A 27879-nucleotide genomic window follows, 5' to 3' on the forward strand; every position below is an offset into this window, starting at 1 on the left:
TACCTTTCCCATATTGCACTGGTACGCAGCAGCTCCTTGACGTTATGCTGACACTTTGCCCATCGCGGAGAACTACCCAGCATCTCCTCACGGGGAGTAGTCAAATGCAGAACAAAATGCTTTGAAATGTCTTTCGGATCATTTGTGTTTTCCCTCTGTTTGCAATGAAGGAGAAGGTCTGGGACGATGTGGATGTTGTCGTGTGCTGCACCGGAATACGGGCCTCTATTTTGAGAGAAATGCGGAGTCTTTTTCGCCGGAGGTGTTAACGCAGAAAAATAGAAGATGAAGAAGCAATTCAATCGAATGCGACAGCTCGCCAACCAAACTGTTGGCAGGTAAGAAGTGTCATATTATCTAAGAGGTTTCGTGCTATTACATATCGGCGAGTTTGAGAAAGCAGTTTAACTTTGAATGGGAATCCGTCTCTATCTGAATTCGTATGTTTTCAATGGAGCTGTTGGAACTGCGATTATTGATTGCGCAATGCATCCCGGATTATAATAGCAAGTCACAGACTTACATTAAAACACTTAAATTATTATTTCTTTTCATTACATTTTTTTTGTTTGTTTGTTTGTTTTACCGTGGGTAACACTGTTTTGCGTAGAGGTTTAGAATACTGCAGAGGCAGCGTGGAGGCGCAGTGCCCTCGGAGGTTTCCCTAAGGCACGCACCCCCTACCCAAAGCCGCACGACGCGTTCATTTTGACATCCAGTCTAACGTTTTTCTATGCTTGAAATCATACACTGACTTACGAATGGGACGTCGTAGGATCGCATGCGTACGGCGTCGGCTATGTTCGATTTGATGCAGACGGATGCAGAGGATGCGACGTGAGAGGGAAATGGAACAGGCGCAATGTTTTCATCACGCAGCAATCTCAGGAAAAGGAGGAGCTGGTTGCAGGAGCTGGTTGCCATAAATATCTGTGAGGCGTCACTGTATTAAACATTACAATTTCATAAGTCTCGGATAGAAATATTACAAAGTGAAAAGTCAGCTCCAATCATTAACCGTGTGGTATTTTTAGAAGTTCTAATAATGGTACTGTAAGCTGGAATTTTGGGTCGTGCCGTGTATCGCAGTTGCCCTGATAAAGCAGCACTGCAAATGTAGTGGTCTGTAGTTTCCCTCCAGAGAACGCAATATTTGCCCCCCCACCCCAGCCCTTGTGGAGTCAAATGAGCTCGCTATACAGGAGGTGTGTGTGGTGGCCAGGTGTGCCCTGCCTTGGATGCGTGTCATGCTGGGAGATTATGCCACACAGCATTGTGGGTCACTTTGAAGACCCTGGCGCATGTATGGAGTCGTCAAATGGTAGCATGTTCTCTCTTTCTCTCTCTCTTGCTCTTTTCAGCCCTCGATCTCTCATTCTCTCTCTCTTTTGCTCTCTCTCCCATGCTCTCTCTCCTTCTCTCTCTCCCTCTCCCTCTCTCTGCCTCTGGCTGGCATCAGTGGGCTTCTGGGAACATGGCAACCCTGGTTCCTCTGACCCAACTCCAGCCTTCCTCAGGGAATTACTCGGTGTCTGTGTGTGTGTGTGTGTGTGTGTGTGTGTGTCTTTTCAGCTTGTATGCATGCATTAGTATTCTCCCCCTCTGTCTCTCCTCTGTGTCCAGGGAGCAGTGGTAGCTGAGACACTCTGTCCACAGCCCCACAGTAATGACCAACATCCTGCTCCCTAAACACCGCACTCACGACCCTCATTAATAACTGCACTGAGGCCAGAGAGGCCATGCTAGTCTGTGTGTGATTAGCGTGGGAATGTGTGGCTGCGCGCATGTGTGTGTGGTCACAGTGTCCTTTAACTGCATGCCACTAATACACAACTTGTCACTTCATGAGACCCCAGAATGACACCTTACCGGATTTCTCCAGAACTGGAGCACCACCGATGGAGTGGGCATCACACCAACCGCTGTTATCAATTAGCAACTGTGTCGTGTTTTATCCTGAGCCATTAGGATAAGATACCATTCAGAACTTACATTTATAGCATTTAGCTGACATTTTTATCCAAAGCAATTATGACTTACAATTATGACTGTGTACAACTTGAGCAACTGAGGGTAAAGGGTCTTGCTCAGGGGCCCAACAGTGGCAACTTGGCAGTGGTGGGGCTTGAACCAGCAACCTTCCGATTACTACTCAAGTACCTTAACCACTGAGATACCACTGCCAGAATGGGAGGGGCACTCTGCCAGAATGGGAGGGGTGATGTGTGGGTGATGAACGGTACTATGACTGTGTCCTGGTCAGAGGTCCTGGGGGGGGTCCTGAGGATGCAGCCCTACTGGGTTAAGGAGCGGCAGATCTAGCTGCTACTCCATAGCATACACACACTCAGCATGATTACACGAGAGAGTCCAAGCAGGCTAACTGTTGGAGTAATTGAAATTATTCATTCGATTTTAAGATATAAACCAAACAGCAACGACCAAGAGCTGGAAAAATATTTATAGTTATGCTTTCGATGTTTCCCATTTCCTAGTGTTGCATATGAGCGCACGCACACACACACACACACACACACACACACACACACACACACACACACACACACACACACACACACACACACACACACATACACACACAGTCTTTGATTTCTTATAATCTCCATTGCACTGAACCCTTCTCCTACTGTGAAGAAAATTACCGTCTCCTGCAGTGTGTGTTGTGTGTGTGTGTGTGTGTGTGTATGTGAGAGAGAGAGAGAGAGAGAGAGACAGACAGACAGACAGAGAGAGAGGGGCAGTGTGTGTTCTTTGCCCGGGCTCCCTGCGACCTCATCGGACCCGTCGTTGCAGGCCTTGATCCCACTGCTGCTCTTGGGGCAGTGTTTCTATGAGTGGTGGGGAGGAACCTCATCTGATCTTTCCTACAGGAAGGGAGGCACTGTCTTGTTTGGCAGCAGCACAAAGAAAAGCAAATACATTATAGGATGTGAGTGTGTGTGTGTGTGTGTGTTGATAAATGAGTCTGTCTAAAAGACATACTCACCCAACAGGGCCTCCCCACACACTCCGAGGGAATTATTTCTTATTCAGCCCACGAAACCCTTCAGTCACTGGCTAGGACAGCCCGGTGGACACTCACAGCTTACCTAATGAACCATGACTGTTGTAGGTACAAAATGAGTTTCTAGTAATCAATGGTGTTCTTTACATAAGTTATTATGTAAGTCATGGTGCACAGTCATGATTACGTAGGGGCCCATATCGCTGCTATGTGCTTAGCGTCACAAGAAAAAATCAAACGTTTGATTTTTGATTAGCATCAGAAAAAAAATCAAACATTTGATGTCCATTTGAAGTTGACATTTTTAACATAATTATCCTTTTTTAATCAGTGCCTTAGTCTGAAATTCTGTTTTCTTGTACTCTCTCGCTGCATTTTCTGCGCTTGGTTTCAGATTGGATTGTTTTGCGACAGGTCAGAGATTTCTGTCATCACATGTGGATAAGCCATGCCCCAAGGTCAGTGTTGGGAACCGTGGTGGACCATGTAGGTCTTTGGAGACTAGAATTGCCCCTCATCTTGGGTTTCAAACCTAAGGGATTATTCTCAGCAGATTATTGTGAGATCCAGTATGACTATATTTTTAGGTCCTAGCATGCTATTTGATTAAAATAATAGTAATGTCTAGACTATTATCTGTGGCCTGGACATCCTATAACATTTTTTGGCAGCACAAATGAAATGTGAGCAGCAGGTTTTTTACATACAATAACCAAAATAGTCCCTGTGTACCGTATATCTGCCCCACCTTGAACAGTGAGACAGCGGCGAGCCAGGCTCAGTAACAGTATCATACAGCTATATTTGATATAAGTCACGGGTCTAGGGTCTTTTTTTTCACACGTTACTCCACCTCTCTCTCTGCAGTGGCCCAGTTTTGTGCTGTTATTTATTTATTTATTTTTACTAGATGGGCGACGCCATTGCGAGAAGCACCTCCTCTCTTCTCCTCTTCCTCCATCTCGTCTCCTAGCCTCCCACGCTCTGCCGGCTGTGGCGGTGGGGAGGAGGGGGAGGTGGGGAGAGGCTTTGCAGGTGCACTGTGTCAGCAGCTTGGCACCTTCCATGCACGCCGGGGGAGGCTCCTCCGCGAGTCATTACCGATACGGTGCAGTCAGTCCCCGCAGTGGATCCACCCGGAGATGACATGCAGCTCAGCTCAATATAGGACACCAGCAAGTGTAACGCACCACTGGGTCATCACTTGCTTGCAAGGGCGGCTCGTGTCGGAGTCCAGCCGATCAGCTTCGGAATATTCCAGAAACTGGAGCATTTGCTGATCGTGTTACTTCAATGTCTTTGTTCCTCAGTGGTTTTCTGGTGTTATTCAGCACCCATGGGTTTCTCAAAAAATATATATTGCTAATAGTTCTGTTGCCTAAATGATCGTTGACTGATGCAGAAGGGATGCAAAGGGAAGACCCCCTTCCAAACTTGTTAGTCACGAGGGGACAGAATATTGCAACAGCCTTCTAGCATTGTCCATTTGAAATTGCTATAAAATGCTCCTGTTCACCATAAGGAATTTAAAGTTTAAAGAAATGCATCACTATCATGTCTTGTGAGCACGGTTCCAAACTTCATGACATTCCAGTGCTCTTACTACTGTGATGGATTTGTACATCGTGTGTGAAACTTTGATGACACTAAAAGTTTGCTGGTAAAATCACAGCCTTTTTAATGGTGGCTAGTTCATTGATACTGCCATGAGATTGATTTGGTCTATCGCCTATGGCTTGAGCAATTTGAGCATTTAAGAACAATTGGGAAAAGAAGCTCCTGTTTCCAATTTAAAAAAAATGAATAACCTATCACTGATACGGATTACAGTAATTCATTTTTCAAATAAACAGCATCGTGCTGTGATTGTTCCAGCATTACAGAGTGAGGCAAAGAATATACAAGCCCTAGCTACGGAATCTTCCAGCACTTCCACTAGGAATACCTCCCACTCCCCTCCCATCTGCTGTGATGCACACACACTCTCTCAGCCTCCCTCCCGGATCCTTGGCTTTGTGAAGGAACGCAAAATTGTTCTGCACGGCATCGGGGTCCGTGGAAGCAGCTTCTCCCACACAGGTTCCGGTTCCGAGCCCGGAGCAAGCGTCTGCAGGAGAGCTCTTCCCGTTTCGTCCTCTGCCTCCTCCTGTTCCCAGGACTGGCTCGGGCTGGAGCGCCTTCTGGTATCCCCTCACAACATCTTGCCGAGCACAGGCCTGCAGAGACACAGCTAACACTTGTGCACCGGGATCAGCGGTGTGAGTGGAGGCGTGGAGGCCAGGTGGAGGCCTGCTATTGCAGGATTGCTGGACATTGGGGGTAGGGGGGGTCATGTGCCCAGAAACACAGAGGCAGCGGCTCAGCACTGGTATCTACACTATAGTCTAAACTATGGAACACTGACCACAGCCAACCACATTATGAAGTAATCACATACTACAGTTGTGATCATTTAGATGTCGGGAGTCTTTAACCGTTGTCATGCTACCGCCCCTGCCGTGTGTGTGGGGGTGGGGGGGACAGATAGATCCATACCACCAGCTCCAGTTAGGTCATATCAATCAGTAGGCCAGCACCGTGAACCCTAGCAGAGACACCCGCTGCCTGCTGGGACTACCGGGCAGACCTGCCCGTTTCAAGCCTCGTGTCTGGACCTCTGAACCGGCCGTGGCTTGGGACCGCTCCCAGCAGAGCCGACTATAGCGCTCGTGAGGCCCAAGATGGCAAAGGGCGCCAGTAAGTGCTCCGCTCTCCCTGACCACAGGATAGTGTAGCGGTTGACCAGGATCCACAGTGGACTCTGGCTCTCTTTCCCTTAAGACTCCTTAATCCTAAGGCCACGTTAAAGGCCGTGCGGCGGGTGCGGCCTAAATCAAGCAGCGGTTTGTATTTGGAGATCAGTGGGAATATGCAGAACTGGCATGAGAATGATCTGTGACTGCTACTGAAGGCAGGTGAGGATTAAAGCAGTCATTTGTCCCTTTTACTAAATGCAGTTTGGGTACAGCATGTCAGTTTTTAAAAATGTGTGCTGTCACCAGCATGTCAGCAAGCTCAAAGTTCCATTTAACCTTTGATCAAGAAGATCAGGAATAAGGAGAGGGCTACGAACTGGAAACAGTAATGGAATCGCTCAACATTCAACATATGAATACCAATACTTAATAAAGAACAGACCCATCCTGTCTTAGACTCATGTGTCACTCATGAAATAACATACCGAGGTACAAAACACAGACTTCAGAGTGACTAACATTAGACCCCAATAGGGCTGCTAACAGCGGTGCTTTACAACCACTGACTGTAAAATATATGGCAACCTTTTTGCGTATAGAGTTATAGGGTCGTGATCACACAGTATGAAGGATCCCATGAGATACCCATGCTGTCATCATATATCTGCATGTTCACCCATATGTCAAACATATGAGAATATGAGTAAACCTAATTACTACAAAGACCAGAATTCAGTGCCAGTTTTCTGTAACCCCTTCTTCAGACTGGATCCTTTGGGTGATGACTAGTACTCTCTACCTGGGACAAAACTCTCACTTTCATCTTTCAGGTGGTTGTTATTTACGCAGTGTCTCATGTTCCCTGAAAGCATCGGGCGTGTCTCCATTAACGGGAGTCTTCCCCTGCTACAGCAGCATCCCTTGGAGATGCTCGGTGCATGCAACCCCTTGGCTGTTTCCAAAGTGTAATTATACCATCGTGAATCACATTTGTCTAAACCTTTATCTCAGGCTGTTGTGGACATAGGAATGTCTGATTTGGTTGCCTGGTAACCGTGCTCCTCATTTTTAAAAGTAATATTCAGTTCCTCTGCCGCCTGCCGCCTACATGGTATTGATAATTACAGCCTGTGTTCCTGAAAAGGTGAAAAGACAAGTTAAACAATACTGATTTGCGGCCTAAACAGCATTAAAAAAAACAGCAGTAATGAGTTCCTGATGCAGTGAAACCTGGAAGCAGTTCAAAGAAGGTTTTAACTGTCATTCTCGTGAATCCCTCATTCGCAGCCGGAGTTGGGGAATCCGGTTCTGAATGACAGCTGGGGCCAAAGCTGTGGGGTTTAGGGGCCAGTCTGGTGTCAGGCACCATCGCAGCTAGATGGATGCTTCCAGAATCTTGTTTCTGAACTCCAAATGAAGTGCCTTTAGCCTTGCTGCACACGTCCGAGAAACACAACCGTCAGGGTAATGTTTTTCCAGCCTGCTGTCTTGTGCTAATGTTTAAGCCAGCAGGGTAGTACTGTTAGATCCATCACACAAGAGCTCTCCGTAAAAAATACTTAAAAATTCAGCGTGGTACAAAGCTAATGGGTACATACGTTACTACAATTATAACAGCCCCTTAACATAAAGGGTGCTTATTACCATAATAATTGCAAGTGTTGAATACAAGCATATATGGCTTTAGATGGCTTTTGTATGTAAAGGGACACATAAAAACAATTTATACTGTGTAAAATATGAAGCTGCATGAGAGGTTTAAGATGTTGCGATCAAATGCCTACCTATTTCAGTTACAATATATTTTGACAGACACTGTGGTGATTGCTTGATATGATTATAGACTGACTGTAATTTTTGAGTGTTATTTTTTCCAAAATTAATTAAACTTGTCAGATCATGTATACGCTGTGACAACTGCCCAGATTACGATCATCTGATATTGGTTAAGAATTTCACAACACACATGATGAAATGTTGTGTTAGAAAACTAATTTTGCATCTTTGTCTGATATCAGTATGGTGAAGGACAATATTACAATATCTGTTAACAAGCCCTATATAAAAAGAACCGTAATCACGCAAAACATGTGTCATAATAACGCATAATAATATAATATATAAACGTATCATCATGTGTGATTTTATCTCTCTCTAAGATTCATGAAGCTTCTTAGAGTGACATTGCTGCTCTTGGATCAGATTCCTCTGTCATTTACTAAGAATTCACTGACATGAACACATTCAGTGCTACTACTTTGAGAAGCTTCCTGAATATGGGTCATAATGTAGTATTTCAGTATAACATATTACTAAGAGCCCTACAATGCTTCATGTTTGCTTCTGCATTCGGGAAGCCTAAAGAAGGAGGACTTACACGTTGGAGTTGACTCTGCATAGGCCAAGACAGCCGCATCTCCCGAAAGGCTAACATGACTTTATAGGAGATGGAACCATCTTGCCGAAAAAGAAAAAAACAAAAGTAAGAAACGTAGAAAAACGTTTTAAAACGGTGCTGGCATGAACAGCAAAGATAATAGTTGACAGCAAACAGCAAAGATAAGAGTTGAGCATATTCTCCATGCATTTTTCTTGCATTCTTAACAAAGTATGCAAGTTACATAGCTACTAACCTAGTTTACTGAGCATTTAAGTGGGATTTACTTCTGTATGATACCCTGCTTTCCTATCAGCCCTGTAATAACGGAGAACTCTTTGAAGTTTTTCCACTGGGTTTCATAGCAAATTATTTAACGAAAACTCTACAGAGAAATATTTTAAAAGCAGGCTTTGCATTAAAATGTCTCCCAGTGCCACGCCAACGCTCCAATCCGTCGCTCCATCCTATCCCCAGTGTGATCAGGATGTAGCATCTCTGGCTGCGTGTGTGTGTGTGCGTGTGTGTGTGGGCGTGTTGGCTAAGTGGGACGGGACTGCATGAGCACAGACTCTCCAGGTCAGATTTGCTCTGATGCCATCTACAGTAAGGCGGAGGAGGAGGTGCAGATTGAGCAGGCTGTGGGCTCCACAACACTCGCCACCCTGTGCACATGCCAATATGTACATTATGTGCATTATTCATACATTCATAACTGAAGTGCGCCTAAAGCTGGAGAGGACTGTTGGATATTTAGCAGGATAAAAACATATTTAGCTTATGTGTGTCTCATACCTCTACTATAATAGGAATTTTGCCTTAAAAGTGAAAGTGCTTATGGTTTGGAGATTGTGTGGAAGTGTTATTATTCTTTATGTCAAAGAACAGCTCCACTCAAAAAGACAAATAATTATTGAAAACGAGTGCATACCAGCTGGAATGTAATCTCAATACATAATACTGACTGGTCCCCATTAGATTTTATTTAGTTTGGTGTTAATATTTTGGATACATAGTTTTGGCAACATAACTAAGCCTCTGGTCATATTTAAGATGATTTGTGCTCATTAAATTCGTGGATTTTTTGCGTGATTGGATTAATACCCAATAAAGGCCACACCAAAAACACTGGTGTGCAGACTCCATGTGGGTGCTACTGAGACATCTGACTGCTGTTACTGAATATATAATGCAAGAATATTTTTGTAGGATACGAACGCTTTTTCATATTGTGACAGCATCAATGCTGTATCAGTGGAAACTGATTCTAGATTGATGAAGCATAACTTCCATGCCATTTGTTACATACGTTATATTTATATGCTGTGTGAACTGTGTGATGACAGCAAATTCCACTCATGCTTACCAGGTTTGTGTGTGTGTGTGTGTGTGTGTGTGTGTGTGTGTGTGTGTGTGTGTGTGTGTGTGTGTGTGTGTGTGAGTGAGTGAGTGAGTGAGAGAGAGAGAGAGAGAGAGAGAGAGAAAGAGAGAGAGAGAAGTAACAGATGGTTTTCTCAGGCCTGGTGATTTTCCATGGTTTCCCCTTGGAATTCCACCCACAGGACTACTAATATAGCCTATACCTCTTTATTTACCTCTGTGGATATTCAACTTTGGAAAAGCTCTCCCATTTGTATAGCCTCTCCCTCCTCTCCCTCCGGTATTATTTCCAGACTGCCAGCCAGTCTGTGTAATGGTCCCCTCAGCACTGACTCTGGGCCCAATTCCATTTATTTTACCCCTACCACTTGTTTTCAAGTGTCCTGTTGACCCTTGGAGCTGAGTTACAAAAGGTTTGAAATATTCACCCACGAAATGGCACAAACCTTCAAAAACCAGAATACGTTTTGGAGGGGGGGGGGTGGTTTTTTTTTGGCAATATGGCATCCTCAGCTGTGGCGATCTCTCCTGCGTGGGCTACAGGCATCCTTTAACGGTTGTCTGCAGCTGTCGTTCATGACTTCAATTTCACGCATCAATCGGTCACCAAATTTAAAAAAACACTGCTTCATTACCAGGGTACTGGTGGTACTCTGTAGGCAACACTGCCAGTCTGCACCGATATCAACGCAAAGGTCAGCAACCTGGAATGTGACATGAAAATATATCAAAATGCACAAACCAGCAATAACGATGCAAGGTTCGCTAGCTAGCTACCAAGACATCGGCATACTACTAACGATGTTTATGCTTGTTATGAACAAAATGACCATGATACATTGAAATGACATTAAACTAAGATAATACAATGGATATTTTTATTAACAGAGAAAATATGCAAGGGTTTTATTGGTTGCTTATGCAGCCATCTTGCTAGTGATTCGCAATGCATTCGGAGACATTTCTCATTACATTAAGACATTTGGAGGGCCACGTAGCCTCAACATTTCGCCCTGCCCTTTATCCCAGCAAAAACCAGGCACTCTTCCCCCAGACATGAACGTACAAAACATAGGGGTAGGGCTAATTGGGCGAGGGGTGAAATGGGATTGGTCCTTGGTAGGTTAATTAGCAGCACATCTAATTCCCCAGATGTACCTCCCAATGAACGTGGTCCCCGGTGGGTCTTGTTAAAGGTGCATGCTGGCAGCGGCATTTCGCGTCGCTCCCTGTTCGGGGAATCCTCGTTTGTTCGGCCCTGTCCGTGCAGGTCCACCGCTCTGGTTTTCCATGCGGTTGACATGAGTTTGACCTCCGCGGGAACATATGCTCTTGTCATATCCCGCGTGCCTTGGGGGGCTTATCGCCCAGCGTGTGCGAAGTAACTAAGCTACCCATGAATCTCCAATGGCCTTTTTCCCCTTTGCTGCATTGCTTACAGCACGGATGATCTATTTGCCGGTGTCAGCGGGAGCACTGGAAAACGCTGCCAGCGGCTGTCCGCGTGCATGCGGAGCGACAAGATACCAGCGCATATGTCCTGTGCTTCGAAAATGCAAAATGACGTACGCAGAATAGACTCCCAAATGCTGGTATATCGGAAGCGAGTGGTGTCTGGATTTGTCTTTTTAGTATGAACAAGTGAAGTAGCTGGGTTGTGTTTGCCGTTGCTCTGGCTGCTCCCTCGTTTTCTCGTAGTTTGTCTCGCTGCCTTTAGTCTTGGCTGCACGTGGAGCTGCTTCCCACTAGACTGGCTTTTATCAGGTCACGTTTACATTAAATGCCCCAGTTCCCATGGCGACATCCTCACGTCTTGGCCTGCGATCCGGGACACTAATCCGTGACATCGTTAAAGTTTATTTCCTCACCCCTGATGTAAGAGTATTGCACTTGTTATTCTCATTTGTAGATCATGATATTTAAGACCAAAGGGAAGAAACATAATGGTAATAAAAACCTTTATGCTACCTCGATAACCACATAAGATTTAATATATAGTTTCTTAGATGTTTTGAGGTCTAAGGAAATGTCCCTGCAGGGTCTGACCAACATGTTTAGGTCTTAAGAGTAACTCAAACAAGGGACAAGAAATGGGGGCAAAGGAACAGATGGCCTGTTGGCATCGGATAGAATCCTGATGGCAGCCCTGTTATAAAGATGCTAAAAACAAACTCATTCTTCTCCACAGTGATAAGCGTCTTATTGGACCTTTAAATAAATCCTGTAGAATGGCTATTATGGTCAGGCACTGGTGTGGCCACACTCTGGGCACAATACCTGGAAGGAGCTGTCAGGAGAGGAAGTGGGAAGGAGAGAACGAGGTCGCCTTGCTCCTTTAGCCATTCTAGGGCGTGGCCTAACAACGTATGCTCTGATTGGCTGCATCCCACTATGCCTTGGAAGTCTTTGGTTATTAGTGGGCGTATGCCTATAAGAGAAGTAAATGTTAAGGTTGTTTTTTTTTCTCTTCCTCTCTTGCGAGACGGGTATGCGCCACTCTGTGGAGCAGTCCATATAATTGGAAATCAGCCTTGGCTGACGCAGCCTCTTTCCTCAAAGACGAGGCAAAGAAAAGCATACCTCACAAACCGTCTGAGCCCTGACCCTTTCCTTCTCTGCGTAAACACCGACCGCTACGTCTGCGGTTCCCCCCACAGCCTTCGGGCCACTCCGGTGATGTTCGCCGCAGAGCTTTGTGCGAGCCTTCTCACCGTAGCTGAGCGTGTTTCAGCTGACCTCTCCCTCCACCTGCCTTGCGCGTCTGTCCTAAGTGCCCTGGTGGTCAGAGGGGCGAAGCTGGCCCATGGCAGTGGTGCCATCGGGACCTCCTCCTCGGTCATACGCGCCGTCTGCTCTCCACTGCCAGCTTGTCTGTATGTGGCGAGATATCATTGTGCTCAAGCTTGCAGGAGCTGCTGGTTCTTTTCCATTTATTGTTCTGAAACACAAGGCAGATAAAGGCGAGAGGCCGGACGCGGAATTTTACGCCCCTAGCCAGTGTTCACCTGTGTGAAGCTACCTAACAATCCCTGTGAAATACCCACAAACAAGGCGCTTCTATAATTTCCACTCCTTTCTTTTTAAGGCACACTGAACGCACACGTTCTCTCAGAATGAAGTCACCAATGCAGTGAGCCATAGCAAATGTTTATCTAGCGCCAATCCTCTGTTCAATTTAAATTTAATCAAGTATTCATATAACATCAAAAGATATTTGAGTCATTCTATCCTTCTGCTAGACAACGTTTCCTCATCTAATCCACCAACATGTGACGACTGCCACACATATATCTTTTCATTTATTACATATATAAACAGGACTGCTACTGCTGTTAATAGTAAGTTAGCAGTGAGATGCAGGCACTGCTCTGCACGGGCACACAAGCGCACTGGCAGCTAAGGTAACAACACATTTCAGAAGCGTTCATTTGAGAATTCACTATTGAGTCACTTGGTCTAAATAAACATAATATCATTACATTATATGACCATTCTTTATTTTTGCTCCCAAGAAAGCCACGGCAGTCCAGCCATTTAATGGAAATGAGCAAAACAAGTCCTTTACAAAATCTAATCGACTGCACTGAATCAACCCGAATCATTAAAACGACGCTGCTTTCAGATCAAATAAATGATTGCGCTATTGCAAAGGCTGTTAAGACAGTCTCAAGCCTGCTGCCTACCTCTGGCTCTCTGTCAGCCTCTGACTTGCAGCACTCACCAAAGCCACGCACTTGACAGGCTCTTTGTCCATGTGCATTGTGAGTCGCTGTTCTTCTCTACACCAGCAGCCACCTAGCAACCCCAACCATGCCATGCTCCCCGTCCTGGCCCAGATGTGTTGGTGTCTATTTTCATTTGCAAACATTTGCTGCCATGGCAACTTGTTCTCTGGTGTGTATGTGTGAAGCATATGGGTCGTGCGGCCCGGTTTGGATTGTGGAAGAAAAACTAGAGCAGCGAGGAAGAAAATGTGAGGGAGGGAGCGGACGAGAGCCGACCACACATGTCCGTTCTCACACGAGCCCCCAACCCCCCACCGTGCAGGTGTCGTCGTTGGCAACCCAACATGCAAATGAAGTCACCAGCGCTGGAGCTGGCAGCGCGGACGCACGCGTTGGGCCCCGGGTCAGCGCTCGGCCCCTTTACTGGCCACCCGCGTGCTAAACATGGCATAATGTACCCGTGATTGCAGGGACACATGTGTAGGTGTGCGGTGGGCCCCTGCTGGGATCAAGGCTGATCGCTTTCCCTCGCACATCGGTCGAAGTGCTGAAAGAGCCGTTCAGCGCGCTCTCATGCCAGAAAAGGTGGAGCAGGAGGGCAGAGGTAACCCTCATCTCCGCTCAGCGTGCCGACCTGTTGCACCGAGCCTGACAGACAGTATTATTTTTGAATGTCCGCCAAGTAGTGAGCGATGCTGTTGTTGATTACCATCCTGTCTGCACTCAGGGGGCAGACTGAATTTCAGACCGATCTGGATATGAAAGGCAAAAATGAATCATGCATACAACATGTTGATAGTCTAGCTCGTTCGAGTGTAATTAATTGCTGGAGCAACATGGACTGATTCCCCTGGTGTCCTATACTGGTTAAATTATTCAGGCCCGCGCTAGCCTGCTGCCCTAACTGCTGCACTCTCTCCGCATTTCAGGGCGGAAAAAACCGAAGTTCTGAGTGAAGACCTGCTACAGGTGAGAGCCTGGGAAAAGTGCGACGCCCCTCCAGTGTTTGGAGCATGTGTGGGATTTTTCCGCTGACATGAATATTATAGTATTTTTCACGCCTAACTTGTTTGGTGTAGTGCGCAGGTGAGTGAGCTGTGACATGCACGCCCTCGGTGTGTTTGTGTGTATTTGCGCGCGCGTCTGTGGATCAGGTGGAGAAGCGTCTGGACTTGGTGAAGCAAGTCTCTCACAGCACACATAAGAAGCTCACCGCCTGTCTCCAAGGACAACAAGGGACGGATGTGGACAAGCGATCCGTTAAGTCCCCCTCGGTCCGTCCCTTTGATATGGACCTTTTAAGTGAGATGTCTAAGAATCAGGAATACCGTAGTGCCATAAAGCTGCTTTTCTCCCTGAGCAGAAAAAGCTGCCCCTTTCCACACTGGCCCAGTGCATGGTGGAGGGAGCCTCAGTCCTGGGAGACGACTCCCTGTTCGGGTAAGGCCTCGCCCCTCAGCTGTGTCCTCCGACGGGGTTTGGCGGGCTACCGTTTGACCATAACCAAAGCTGTCTTCTCTCACGTCGGCACGGCACCGGCGTCTGCCCACAGCAAGATGCTGAAACTGTGTGGAGAGACTGAGGAGAAACTGGCCCAAGAACTCATCCTCTTCGAGTTCCAGATGGAGAGGGACGTGGTGGAGCCCATCTACATGCTGGCTGAGGTTTATTTATTTAGAATTGTAATAATTCCCATTTTTATGCTAATTACTCGTTATTTTAATGTCCGGAAGCTTTCACAACCCTGATCCTCGTGTTTTTGTGTCGTTTTAGGTGGAGATTCCCAACATACAGAAACAGAGGAAGCATCTAGCCAAGCTTGTTCTGGACATGGACTCAGCACGGACAAGGTGCTACACATCAGCGTGAAAACCGCAGGAGCTTCTTCCCCGTTCACCGGTTCTTGGGCTCACGGTGTCCTTTTCATTCCCTGCCTGTAGGTGGCAGCAATCGTCCAAATCCTCCAGTCACCCCAGCAACCTGCAGCCGAGCGGGGCCAAAGCAGACGCTCTCAGAGAGGAGATGGAGGAGACAGCCAATAGGATGGAGATCTGCAGGGTATCTCGCTTCCTTTCTTTCTCGCACCACAGAATGCATGTATTTGCTGTTATGTAACTGCCATTTTCTGCTCCAAATATTGCCATTATCTCTATTTAAAACAAATCCGCTTTACATAAAAACAATGGGAGTAAAATAATACATTGATTTTTGAGCTAAACCTCCAGTGTTAATCCATTAATTCAGTCACATTGTGTGTGCCAGTAATGATTTGTCTATTTCGTTCCCATAGGACCAGTTATCAGCAGACATGTACAACTTTGTGGCCAAAGAAATAGACTATGCAAACTACTTTCAGACGGCAAGTTCTCTTTATGTACTGGCAGAAGGTCTGCGTGGCGCGTGGTGATGCGTGATTATAGAAAGGAACAGCAAGGACAGTCTTGACATTATGTGCTCTCTCACCGCTCTCCCTCACAGCTTATAGACATTCAGGCGGAATATCACAGGAAGTCTCTGGAGATTCTGCAGAGTGTGCTGCCTCAGATCAAAGCTCACCAGGGTGAGGACCTCACATTCTTCTACACCCCATGCCCTACTTCTTTTACACCCTATGCCATAGTTATTTTACACCCTACTTCTTTTACACCCCATGCCATAGTTCTTTTACACCCTACTTCTTTTACACCCCATGCCATAGTTCTTTTACACCCTACTTCTTTTACACCCCATGCCATAGTTCTTTTACACCCTACTTCTTTTACACCCCATGCCATAGTTCTTTTACACCCTACTTCTTTTACACCCTATGCCATAGTTCTTTTACACCCTAAAAGTTCCAACTGGCTGTTTACTTGCCTTCTTTGTGCAGGTATGAGAAATTTCACTGAAGAAGTTTGTGCATACATATTTGTGCTATTATTATTTTTGGTCACTTTAAACATCAGTGCTTATGTCATGTGGCATGTGTGGTTTGTGCCGTGCGTTTCAGAGGCCTGGATCGAGAAGCCGTCCTATGGCAAGCCGCTGGAGGAGCACCTGAGCCTGAGTGGCCGCGAAATCGCCTTCCCCATTGAGGCCTGCGTGACCATGCTGCTGGAGTGCGGTATGCAGGAGGAGGTGGGCGCCACTCGTTAAAACACCTCGTTAACACATCTCGTTAACACACCTCGTTAACACACCTTGCTCACTGCCTGCTTGCTGCTGTGCTGCGCAATTATTAGTTGGCCACGGGACCCCGGCTGGGCTCTGAGTTACCCTGCGTGACTTCAGTGCGGACCATCCGTGGTGGGATGCGGTGCAAACAACAGCTGCGTTTGCAGTGTCCGGTTTCGTCAAATAGTCCTGGCTGGTTCCTTTCCTCATCTGTCTGTTTATTGCCGAGAGCCTTCCATGCGAGCCGCCGTTGCTACGACAACAGAGGACGCTAGCCTGTCTCACGAGGGCGGGGTTAACTCTGCTCGCAGGGCTTGTTCCGAGTGGCTCCCTCTGCCTCCAAACTGAAGAAGCTGAAGGCGTCGCTGGACTGCGGGGTGCTGGACGTACAGGAGTACTCCGCCGACCCACACGCCATAGCAGGTAGGCCGCTCCACCGCGCCCAGCCCTGCCCTTTCACCTACGACCCCACGATCGAGGGTCGGGACGCTTCCTCATTTCCGTTACGCTCAGCCCGGTATGATCTCTTCTTTGGCTGCCCCCCCCCCCCCTCACTCTTTTACATGACGCCCGACAACGAGGTCGCAGAGGTCAGACGTGTTCGTGCCTGACGATGCTTCGCTTTCTCTTTCTCCTCCCGCTCTTCTTCCTTCCCTTTCTGTGTCGCAGGGGCCCTGAAGTCCTATCTCCGTGAACTCCCCGAACCTCTGATGACCTCTGAACTCTACGATGAGTGGATTCAGGCTTCGAAGTAAGTGGACATGGTGTGCAGCTCATGTTGTGACATCGGCCCTTAGGCCTTAGTACACCTTAGTATTTTATAGTCTGGAATTTTCTCTAATGTAATGCATCTGATTAAGATCAAGGCTTAATGTGAATCAGAAGGGTTCCTGTTCCCAAAGGGTACAGAACCGTAGCCCTAAATCACTGAAAGCAGCCTTTACACAGAGTCCATATTCAGTGTGTCGTGGTAACCACTCAATTTCTTCATGATATAAGAGGATTCCATTACATGGTGATAGCCGTCCTCACACTCTGTCATCCTGGGCCATTTGTTCCGGCTCTGGCTGTACCTGAGCCCTTATGCTTTTCCTTCCCCATCTTTAGTGTTCAAGACATGGACAAGAGGCTCCAAGCCCTGCTGACGGCCTGCGAGAAACTTCCAGCGGACAATTTAAACAATTTCAGGTCAGTGCTGCTGGTTGGTTGCCAGGTGCCTTCATTAGCCAAGAGCCCGTGAATCAGTCAGGCAGATGAAAGCAAATTAGTGGAGAAATGTGTCAGAATCTAGCGGGATCCACCGTGGCAGTCAGTGGGCAAATTTCATCTGATTACCTGTGTGGGCTAGATGTGCAGACTAGCTTGTTAGCTCTGCTTGTGTGGGGGAAAGAAAGTTGCTTGCTTTCAGTGCATAGATATAGACCTAACTATACCGCAATGCTGGCTCACTGGAGAAATTGTGACTTTTTGCCGTGGCGGTATCATTTCTGTTGACAGAGGTAAGGCATAATGAGATTAGTTCAGCAAATGAAGTTTGAGTGGGAGATTGATTCAGATTTGACAAAGGTGGATCTTTTGTTTTAAAAAAAAACTGAAACAGTCATAACAAATAGGTCAGCAGCTGATCCCTCTCTCGGAATAAAGACTGCAGCACTGGAATAACTCCTGTCCCATGCCACCATGTATCCACATCCACATCCAGCTAATAATTCTGTAATTCCGTTTATCTAATAACATTTGTATTATACTGTTATTGATCTTGGGGAGCTTTCCAAATCCAATTAGACAAACGTGGGATTGCATGCCCCATGTATATGCATGCTAATGAATGTTTTAATGTTGCCTGTCTACTTGAACACTGTTTCGGGGTTAACTGTGGGTCTGACCATGTCTCTACTGTGGTCCAGTGCCGAGGCTGCTGGAATAGACACAGAAATACTGAATGTGACAGGAGGCTGTGGACTTGGACTTTCTCTGTAAACACCATGGATTAAACACCATAGATTCAACACCTGTACTCTACTCCTGTGCTTTCCAGATACTTAATTAAATTCCTCTCCAAGCTCACCGAGTACCAGGATGCCAACAAAATGACTCCTGGTAACATTGCAATTGTTCTGGGCCCCAATCTGCTGTGGTCACATTCTGAAGCGTGAGTGCCCATCCACATTCTGCTTTACAGAGCTCCTGCTCACTATCTTATTGTATCGGGGGGCATATTAAATTTGAAGCAATAACCTTCTGTGTCCTTGTGGAGCTGTGTGAAAAATTGGTGGCTTTTTTTAGTAGAGATGAAATGCTTTTTATTAGAAACGAAATGGTTAAATGTGTCAGTGCTGTGCTTAGGAACATGACGGAGATGATGACCACGGTATCCCTGCAAATCGTTGGGATCATTGAGCCAATCATCCAGCATGCTGACTGGTTCTTCCCAGGAGGTGAGAAAGACATGCGCTCTCTCTTTCTCTCTCACACACACGCACACACACAAACACGCACGCGTGTGTGCTAGCATATCCACCCCCCACCCCGAGAGATCTGAACTGGTTCTCCTCATGTATTTTTAGACATTGCGTTCAACCTGACAGGCAGCTACGGTAGCCCTATCCACACCAACCACAATTCCAACTATGGCTCCATGCCCTCTCCCGACATGGACCAATCAGATCGCAAGCAGCCGCACGACCAGAGCCGCCGCCCCCTCAGCGTCGCCACCGACAACATGATGCTGGAGTTCTACAAAAAGGACGGGTAGGGGAAGTGTTTTTTTTTTTTATTTTATTTCTTCCCTGCGCAAGCTGTTCCTCTCCTTCGCTCCCTCTGTGTGCCTCCCACACACTCCTCTTTTCCTCTCCTCTCTGTCGTTCGCCACCTCCTTGCATCTCTCCTCCTGTCAGACTCAGCTGAGTCCCCGAGCAGCACCACGCTCATAGCTCACCATGGCGATGGGCTCCGTGGCAACTCTCGTAGAGATCAGAGGCGGAGGAGCAGCTTCTGAAATCTGAAGCTAACGCCTGGGGGGGTGGGGGGCCGCGTCAGTCACAGTCAGTCGGCATCGGTCTCGCCCTCGCCTGTCCCATTTCGGAGTCCGAGACGACCGAATGGAGCCTGCCACAGGCTGCCGGACCGGCACGGTCTCTATGACAACCGGCTGGCAAGTAGAACTGGATGTTAGGAGCGGGCGGGCGGTGGGGGGGTTAGTGGGGGATTGTCAGATCCAGCCTCCTCAACCTCCCGCCGCCTGTGGCACGCCAGCAGGTGGGGAGGGAGCGGGTACGGAGGCGGCGTCTGGAACACTCATCCGGAGACTCGGCTCGGCTATGCTCTCGTCCGTATTCCTGCGCTCTCTTTCGAGCTGTTTGGCATCACGACAGCGTAAGACCCAGCCGATACGTGACGTGTTTATAGGCAGCTGCAGTGCCGCCTCAATGGGAGAGGCGTTGCTCTGTTTGTGTGTGTGTCTGTCCACGGGATTCAGGGTGGGGGTAATTGGAGCTAATGGGGCCTAATAGCCTCCCAGCGGGGGAGCTGCCAGCTGCTCGATCGGTGCCGCTTCTCTCCGCTCTGCATGCCCACCTCGTCCTGACCGTGTCAGAACGCTTCTGTACCACATAATTCTCACCTCCCACTTAAGCGATGTGCATGCCCCACACTCACGTTGTTGTCTGCGGCGCAGTGGCTCGCCAGTGCGCCTGCATCGTGGCTCTCTGTGCCAGTCTGGCGGCGTATCAACGCCCTGTGTCTCGATGCTACTCTAATCTGACATCTAACATCCGTTCCTTTGCCCTCAATAATGCAGCATCAGGAAAATACAAAGGTACAGTTTGCCCGCTCTCGAAGTATCTCTTATGTTAACCAGCAACAACTCTCTGCATGCGTGTCCGCAGAGGATCCAAACGCCGTCCCGGCCGTCGGCTGAATGTGTGTGCTCTGCTCTCGGTGTGTGTGGCAGTATGGGCGTCAGGGTGATGGACACGTCCTGGGTGAAGGGCAAAGGCGCGTCCACGCTCGCCCGGAAAGCCTCATCCACGCCGCCCAGTGCTCAGCCGCCCGGGTCACCCGCCGACACCCTCGTCTTGGAGCAGCCCGGCGACCTGGCCACCTCTCCCACCCCCACTCCCACCCCTCCCCCGGCAGACAGGGTCAGGTAAGCCTGTGCCTCTTCGCTCTAATCCCCACCATCAACACTGCAGCTCCTCCAAACAGACGTCCACGTCATGTCCTAACATCCCCTGGCGCCTTTCTCCACTCCGGTTTCTCTCACTGCATTTACAATTTACGTTCTTATGTGTTAAACGCGTGCAGGTTGTTAGGAACGTCAGTTTGTGTTAGCTATCGGATCATCTCATTCCATGAGCGACGGCTGGCCTGATGATTTCTTTGAACCCCACTGGCTTCCTCATCCTGTCGCATCTGACCAGTTGCCATGGCCACCCTCCCATACTGCACCACGGGTTTGTGACGGCTGTAGGTCTGGCTGGCTTGCTCCCTCTACTCCCTGCGACTCTTTCAGGCAATGAAAGGGTTTTGTGTCTGTGTTTAACTGCCCTGGGTTTAGGAGCTGGATCAGGCTACTCAAGGCTGTTTCACTGCCAGCTCTTTCTACTGTAGAAAGGGAAGGATAGAGAGAGAGAGAGAGAGAGAGAGAGAGAGAGAGAGAGAGAGAGAGAGCGAGAGAGAGGGGAGAGAATGAGAAAGAGAGAGAGAAAGGGAGATTATGTGGTGACAGGTAAACTATTCAGGTGAACTATTAGCGTCCTGTGACGGTCAGTGCCTAGCTTGGCCGTCCGAGCGGTTCTGGACTTGGTGCAGTGCGCAGACACAAGGTCATTCAGTTTTCTGTGCTGCTCTTTGGTGGAATCTGAACGGTGGTGGTGAGCCCCGCCCCTTTTTTTTACCACTTTGCTTTTGCTTGTTAGCAGCTCCCCATCGCACTGAACTGGCTGAACCCTCATCACAGCCCATTTTAACAGACAGCCTTTTTACATCCTAATATCTGAATGAGAGTAGAACTCTGGGGTAACACTAGAGGGCGCAGTAGTCGATCTGACAAAGTCCACTTTCGTCTAGTGCTTTCATGCGTGTCCGTATACAGTTACTCGAGTTCTCTCTCTCTCTCTCTCTCTCTTTCTCCCTCTCTCTCTCTCTCTCTCTCTCTCTCTGTCTGCTCTTTTATTGTTTTGCTTTTTTTTTTTTTTTAATATCTGCAGCTCCGACGAGGTGTCGCCCCACCGACCGGACCCCTCACATGCCTATGTGCCCCACGGGGAGGAGCGGCCACCCCCTCCTTACCCATGTTCTTCCTCTACCTCCCACGCCCCGCACCACTTCTACCCCAAACCCCCACCCTGCGCACGCCCCGTGGCCCCCGGTCCCGAGTCCCAGCCCCCCGACTCGCCCCCTCCCCCCTCGCGCTGGTCTAGCTTCGGCCCCCTCCAGCCCCAGCTCCCACCCCCATCTTCGTCTTCCTCCTCCTCCTCGTCCTCCCTTGACATCAACTCCAACCCCAAACCCAGCGGCCTGCACTTCCCCAAACACGGCCCCACGGGCGAGCTGCAGCACGCCGCCGCGCCCGACGCCAATGCATCCCCTCTCTATGTTAAAACCCCGCTGGTGCTGACGCGCCACGAGCTGGCCCTCGCTAACCCCCCTAGCTTCCCCACCTCCGGCCCACCACCGTGGGCTGCCTGTCCGTGTGCCCGTGAGAGAGGACCCCCCAGGCTGACTAGGTAAATACCGCGCGCCTGTGCCCATCCAACCCACCTCAGCCACACACTGAGAGGGCAAGCAGGGATCCCCCACACTGCCCCAGCCTCCACACTGGCTCTTTACCTTTACCTTTCCCTCTATCTTTGGTTAGTGTGTTGACAATGCTTTCTTCAGTGCCATGCCTCAGATTCTGTAACATTCTCCTTGCTCGGGCTAGCCTCTCATGAGGTTGCCTAGCAACTGGGGATGTTACCAGCTTTTTGAGAAAGTGAATCCTGCTGTAGATTAGTGATAACTATATGGATAACCCTGCATACGGTTACATAGAGGCATATAAATGTATTGCGTACAGTGTGTCACATGGGGCGTTTCGAGTTCCGTTTGCACATCATAGATGCCTTTTCCGGCTGTGCAGCTCGATACGACACATCTTCCGCGGCATTTACTGTGCGCACTAAAAGCAACCTTTCGATCGCTTACGAACACTTACGAAACGACGCACCGCCTCGCGCATAAAGGCCCGGCCATGTAACTGAGGCAGGAATAGCGCCCGTTTCTGCACTGCTTTTGGAATGCCAGTGCCGTGATGTCCGAAGAATGCAGCACGACCGTGCCCATGGTCGGCGCTGGCGGAAAGCCCATTCGGAGTCATTAGCTATAAGGCAGCATGAAGCATCCTGACTGTGCCCCCTGTGTGTGACAACCAGCCTGCCTGATAGGGTCTCCGCATTACCCATCTCCTTCCATGAGTCTTCATTCAGGTCTTCTTCATGTCAGGCTCAAGGAGCTGCAGAAACTTAAGCCATTCTCCATGTAGCTGCAGACGTGACAGCCTGGGATCTTAAGTAGGGCTGTCAGTGTGAAGAATAGCCCCCACATGCTCAGCTGTATTACAGATAAAAGGTTTTGCGTGTGGGTGCGTGCGTGTGGGTGCGTGCGTGCGGGTGCGTGCGGGTGCGTGCGTGCATGCGTGCGTGCGCGTGTGCATGCTCCGTCGTGGGTGGGTGGGTGGTTGGTCTATACAAGGACACTATGCTGACGCAGATGAGAATTGCATTCAGGCTAAATCCACCTTCATGTGTCTTTATCGTTGAAGTCAAGGGCAAATAAAGATACTAAGGATGATGTCAGTGATGTAATATTTTAAGTAATATTTGATGACATGTGAGCATTATGTATCATTTTCACATGATAAACATTTACCAACCGAAAACCGGTAGACTCAATAAATTCCTCATTAACACCACAGATGATTTCTCACACCCACAGCAAGTATCATATCTATTCCAACTTCTTTTTTTTTTCGATGAGAGGAATCTGGACTTATTTTTGGCCTGTGTGAGGGGGTGGAGCAAGCTTGGTATGAGCAGAGCGAGTAGTCCTTGTGCACTCGTCTGCAGTGTGGGTGTGGTGGGTGTGAGATCTCGTCATGGTGGGTGTGGTTCGTTGGCAGGCCATCACATATCTGTCTCTCCCCAGCACCCTGAAGAGCAAGGAACTGTCGCCTGTGATCGGCCACAAGGCTGTGCAGGTGACAGGACCAACTGTGCCCCCTCCTGGCGGCCAGCAGAGCAACAGCCAATCACCACGCTCGGCCGAGCACAGCCCGCACACCCTGCGCAAAGGTCTGTCCCACGTGGTTTCTTTCGGGACGTCCGTCATAAAGTCGTCTGACTCCGTCGCTTAAAGTCTGATTTTGTTCTTTTTCTTTCTGTCACGGCAGGCTCGAAGAAGCTGGCCCCTGTGCCGCCCAAGGTCCCGTATGGCCAGTCGGGGGCGATGTCAGACCAGTCCACAGGTCAGCTGTCGCCAGTGAGCTTGTCCCCCACTCCCCCGAGCACCCCTTCCCCGTACGGCCTGGGCTGCCCGCCCGGGCCGGCACCCGCCTCCTCCCCTGGGCAGGCCCCGCTGGGCACGCCCCATGCCCTTTCCTCCCCTCCCTCTCTGACCGGCACGCTCACCAAGTCGCGGCCCACGCCCAAACCGCGCCAGAGGCCCAGTCTACCTCCTCCGCAGCCGCCCACTGTCCCCCCCGCTGGCCCTCCGCCCATGGAGCAGGGCCTGCTGGACGGATTGTCCCCCGGGGAGAGCATGTCCACAGGTAAACATGTCTCCGTGGCGACCGCACAAGCAGAAGGACAGCGTCCCTCTCTCAAACTGTCCGTGTCACCGTCCTATGCAGGGGACGGACTTTGAAGAGCCCGGTCTCCTGTAAAATGTGAAACATTTTCGTCATATTTTGAAATTCTCTTCTCCTTAGTACGAGGTGCCTTTAGCGATTGGTTGCCTTTAAGATCAGTCATTTGTTAATGATTTTTCATCTTCAGGGTTAAATAAACCACTTGAACAAGGAACAAAAAGGGAATGTTCTCTGACTACAGGGACCTAGGTCTTACCTGTAATGTTGAGTAACTGTCTGGGTAATCCCTCCACTACTGTCAGACTCTGTCCTTAAGTGAGGCTCGTGGTCTGTCTCTCATTCTAGCGATCAGCTGTGTGGGCCTTGACGTGTATGTTTCCTCATGTGAGCCTCTGAGGTGTGTCTGTCAGTCATTCTCCTGATCACTCTGATTGATGTATGACTTTCTTGTCCCCTGCCATCGTTGTGCACCTTGCAGCTGTGTGAGGCCAGGCACTGAGTGTGGGCTAAGTGTGAGGGGACGTTTAGGGTAAGCCCGAAACCTGCCGCGCAGCCGTGCCCCACGCCGTAGCCTCATCTCACGCCGTCAGGCCTGGTGCTGTGGCTGAGTATGGGCGTCCTTCAGCCTGTTCCACCCCCCTCCATGTACATCACGCTGGTTTTTTTTGGCCAGTTCTCTCATATTCGCACCCTCCTGCTCTCTGTTTCTCTCTTTCTCTGCTTTTTCTTTCCCTCTCTCTCTCTCTCTCTCTCTCTCTCTCTCTCTCTCTCTCTCTCTCTCTCTCTCTTTGCGGAGCTGTACGCCGCTGCCTTATTTTGTCCGTGTGATCTGTGCATGGTGCCGGGACTGGGCTCTGCATGGCTTTACGGACCCTCCTGGAGCGCCCCCGTGCGTTGCTGATGTCGTCGCTTCTGAGGTCCGCTGTTACAAACGCGCCCTCTTTATCCGGCCCCCCCCCCCCCCCGTCTCCCACGCCAGAACCCTTCCTCTATCAGCCATGTGGCAACTCCTCACCACGCAGGTGGGCCCAGGCCAACCCCCAGCCTGTCTGAGCCTGGGCCCACCATGGGGGTTGATTCTGAAATGCCCCCAGCCCCCATCCCGCCCCACCCCAGTCGCTGTGACAACCCATCTCATTCTCACACAGGGGAGGTCATCACAATCAGAACCCAGGCCATGCAGCAGTTCCTCAGAGAGCTGCACACCATTCGAGTGAAGAGGTTCGCACTGTCCTCTCTGGCTCACTTTACACCCATCCCATCGTCTGTGTGTCAAAGTGTTACGGTCATTGTGGTGGATATCAAGCCAACGTCAACCGTGGTGACTCCGTACCATGTCGTCATTGATTGAGTACCAATGATTAATCTGTTGCCATCAATTGCTATGCTTAAGCAGTAGAGGACACCTCTAGATGACAAAAGACGTTTCACCAGTGGCTCAGTGTGACGAAATCCCTGTGTAGAATGTTAGGGAACAAACCCTGTTTCCAGCCTTCTCCTTCAGCGAATCGCATTAAAACAACAACTCACGCTGGCTGTGCCTTGAACGATGCAACAAGGACTGAACTTGCTTTCCCTTCTTCTCTCCTCTGTCTTTCTTCATCTTCCATCATCACCCTCACTGCCATAACCCTGTTTCCATCTGACCCTGAACGTGTTGTCCTAAACCCCCCCCCCCCAACACCCCCTACACACACACACCATTCCACGCCACGCCCTTGTGCCCATTCATTGTCTTCCACAGCAGATCTCTTTAGTCTGGAAATCCCCTCCATCAACGTCAACCTGGACAGCCTGCTGGACGAGTTCAGGGTGGGCGTACCCTGCCGGGTCTCCCGGCCCCTGGCCGACTCTCCGGAGCGGAAGCCCGCGACCGAGGAGGAGGGCCAGAGCACCACTCTGTAACCCCTGAGCCCAGCCAGCAGATGCCCAGCACTGCCGAGCCTCCCCCGCCTTCAGCTGAGGGCGTTCGAATGACCACCCGCCCCCTTACCCCGCCCCGCAACCTTCTCACACCTGCACCACTGGAGCTGGACCCCAACCCTCCCAACACACACCTGCTCCAACTTTCACACCCGCCAACGGCTAACAAGAACACCACCACGTCTTCTCACTGATAAGTACACGCGATATGTAATAACATGCGCACAACTTGTGCCGTTGCAGAAGCAAGGCAGGGAGAAGCATCCGAATGTCACAGCTAGAGCGTGCTGTGTTTCTTGGTGGATGTACCATACTACCTATGTTGTTTTCACGCCGAGCAGCTGTGGGGTTCTTTTCCCTTTTCTTCTTGTATTCTCTTTCTCTCCTTTTCAGTTTGACTTATTGGAGCCTGCAGTTAAATTCCGATACGATGGACATGTTAGGGTGTTTGCTAACTCCAAAGGAACCTCGTATCCCTCCTTACGCTGGAAGGATAAGATCAAAACGCCCCCTTGTGGTCCAAGAGGGTAGTGCTTGCTTGTCCTTACAGGGGCCAAAGACAGCAGACAGGCTTCGATTCCTGTAGATTTACTGAAGACATAAAGCATGCAGATTTTTTTCAGGCCTCATTTTGGCTCTCTAGTTTCCCTCTTTTCTTTTCTCCAGCTCTCTCTGTTACTCTCTGTCTTTTTTTAATCTCTCTGTTGTTCTAGCGTGCACGCACACGTATATATACAACACTCAGTCAGTACCATGACTCTATTTCTGATTCAATGTTTAGATTTGACGTGTGCACCGGTTTTATCTAGCACAGCCTGACACTATTTTGGAAGATCCGTACTAGGCTAAAAACACAATGAGATAAGAGCTTATAGTAAATATTTCTTGTTTCACTCTTATAAAATTTACTAGGACTTTTACATTAAGGTCAGTGGTACACAACCCTTTACTGTTCACTCTTCCAGTGCCCAGACGTAAAACGCGTCACTTCCACTGGTCACTAAGGGTCAAATCTGATATATTTTGTGCCTCCCATTCCAGCTACACTTTTGAGAATTTAAGAGTATTGACAGGTTCCGCTTCTGTGTAAATACAAAGACTGTACATAAAGACCTGTAGATACGTGTTCACGAGAAGACAAATGTAAAGGCAAATAATGAATTATATATTCATATGTGTGATATGCCATATTTATCTTGTATAGAAATAATGTTCTATAATAATTGAGTATTATTTTGTCCCTAAATCCTTGTTGCCAGATTCACACAGAGAGCGAGCTTTTGCACTTTTGTAAGCCATGAATACTAACTATAAGAATAGGAATGTGGATATCTTAAAAGTGGAGATGGAGCTTAACCCTGGAGAAATCTGAACTCCTGCAGGTCTCATACAGCCTTAATCAAACTTAACAATATTGAAATACTTTACTAGTGAACTACATTCATCACTAGAAATGAAGAAATGTAAATGTATAAGAAATGTATCTATTGTGTGCAACACTTTGTTTTAGAAATTGGAGACGTTCTGAATCTTTTGAGAGTAGAATTGCTTTTGGATGCAGTTGCATTTTCCCATAAAGAAAAGGATGGAGGTGGCCAGTATTGCACAAGTAAAGTTTATCTAAACGAGAATAAAATGTAAAAACACCATAAATGGCTATGAAACCCATGATTCTCTTTGATGCTGGGGTCATTTTATGGCACATGGAGTTG

General features: G+C 48.6%; 1 protein-coding gene across 7 annotated transcripts; it reads left to right on the plus strand.

The window, feature by feature from the left end:
* On the plus strand, window positions 1-27803 carry si:ch211-114m9.1 (rho GTPase-activating protein 44). 7 transcript variants are annotated; one of them, XM_035524641.1, is made up of 22 exons: window positions 1-338; window positions 14172-14211; window positions 14397-14516; window positions 14606-14682; window positions 14795-14906; window positions 15016-15092; window positions 15183-15300; window positions 15533-15601; window positions 15721-15802; window positions 16232-16359; window positions 16707-16818; window positions 17065-17146; window positions 17503-17583; window positions 18434-18547; window positions 18742-18833; window positions 18963-19146; window positions 20195-20212; window positions 20348-20542; window positions 21606-22124; window positions 23584-23729; window positions 23828-24205; window positions 25989-27803. In XM_035524641.1, the coding sequence occupies exons 1-22, from the start codon at window positions 286-288 to the stop codon at window positions 26147-26149; spliced, it is 2958 nt and encodes a 985-aa protein (XP_035380534.1). In that variant the 5' UTR covers window positions 1-285; the 3' UTR covers window positions 26150-27803. The 7 variants fall into 7 exon arrangements, with proteins under 7 accessions (XP_035380534.1, XP_035380537.1, XP_035380536.1 ...); XM_035524644.1 differs by lacking the exon at window positions 25989-27803 and adding an exon at window positions 24723-24773; XM_035524651.1 differs by having other exon boundaries at window positions 2-338; window positions 23828-23902.
* The last annotated feature ends 76 nt before the right edge of the window (window positions 27804-27879 follow it).

This window comes from Electrophorus electricus, chromosome 1 (assembly GCF_013358815.1).
Source record: "Electrophorus electricus isolate fEleEle1 chromosome 1, fEleEle1.pri, whole genome shotgun sequence".
NCBI lineage: Eukaryota > Metazoa > Chordata > Actinopteri > Gymnotiformes > Gymnotidae > Electrophorus > Electrophorus electricus.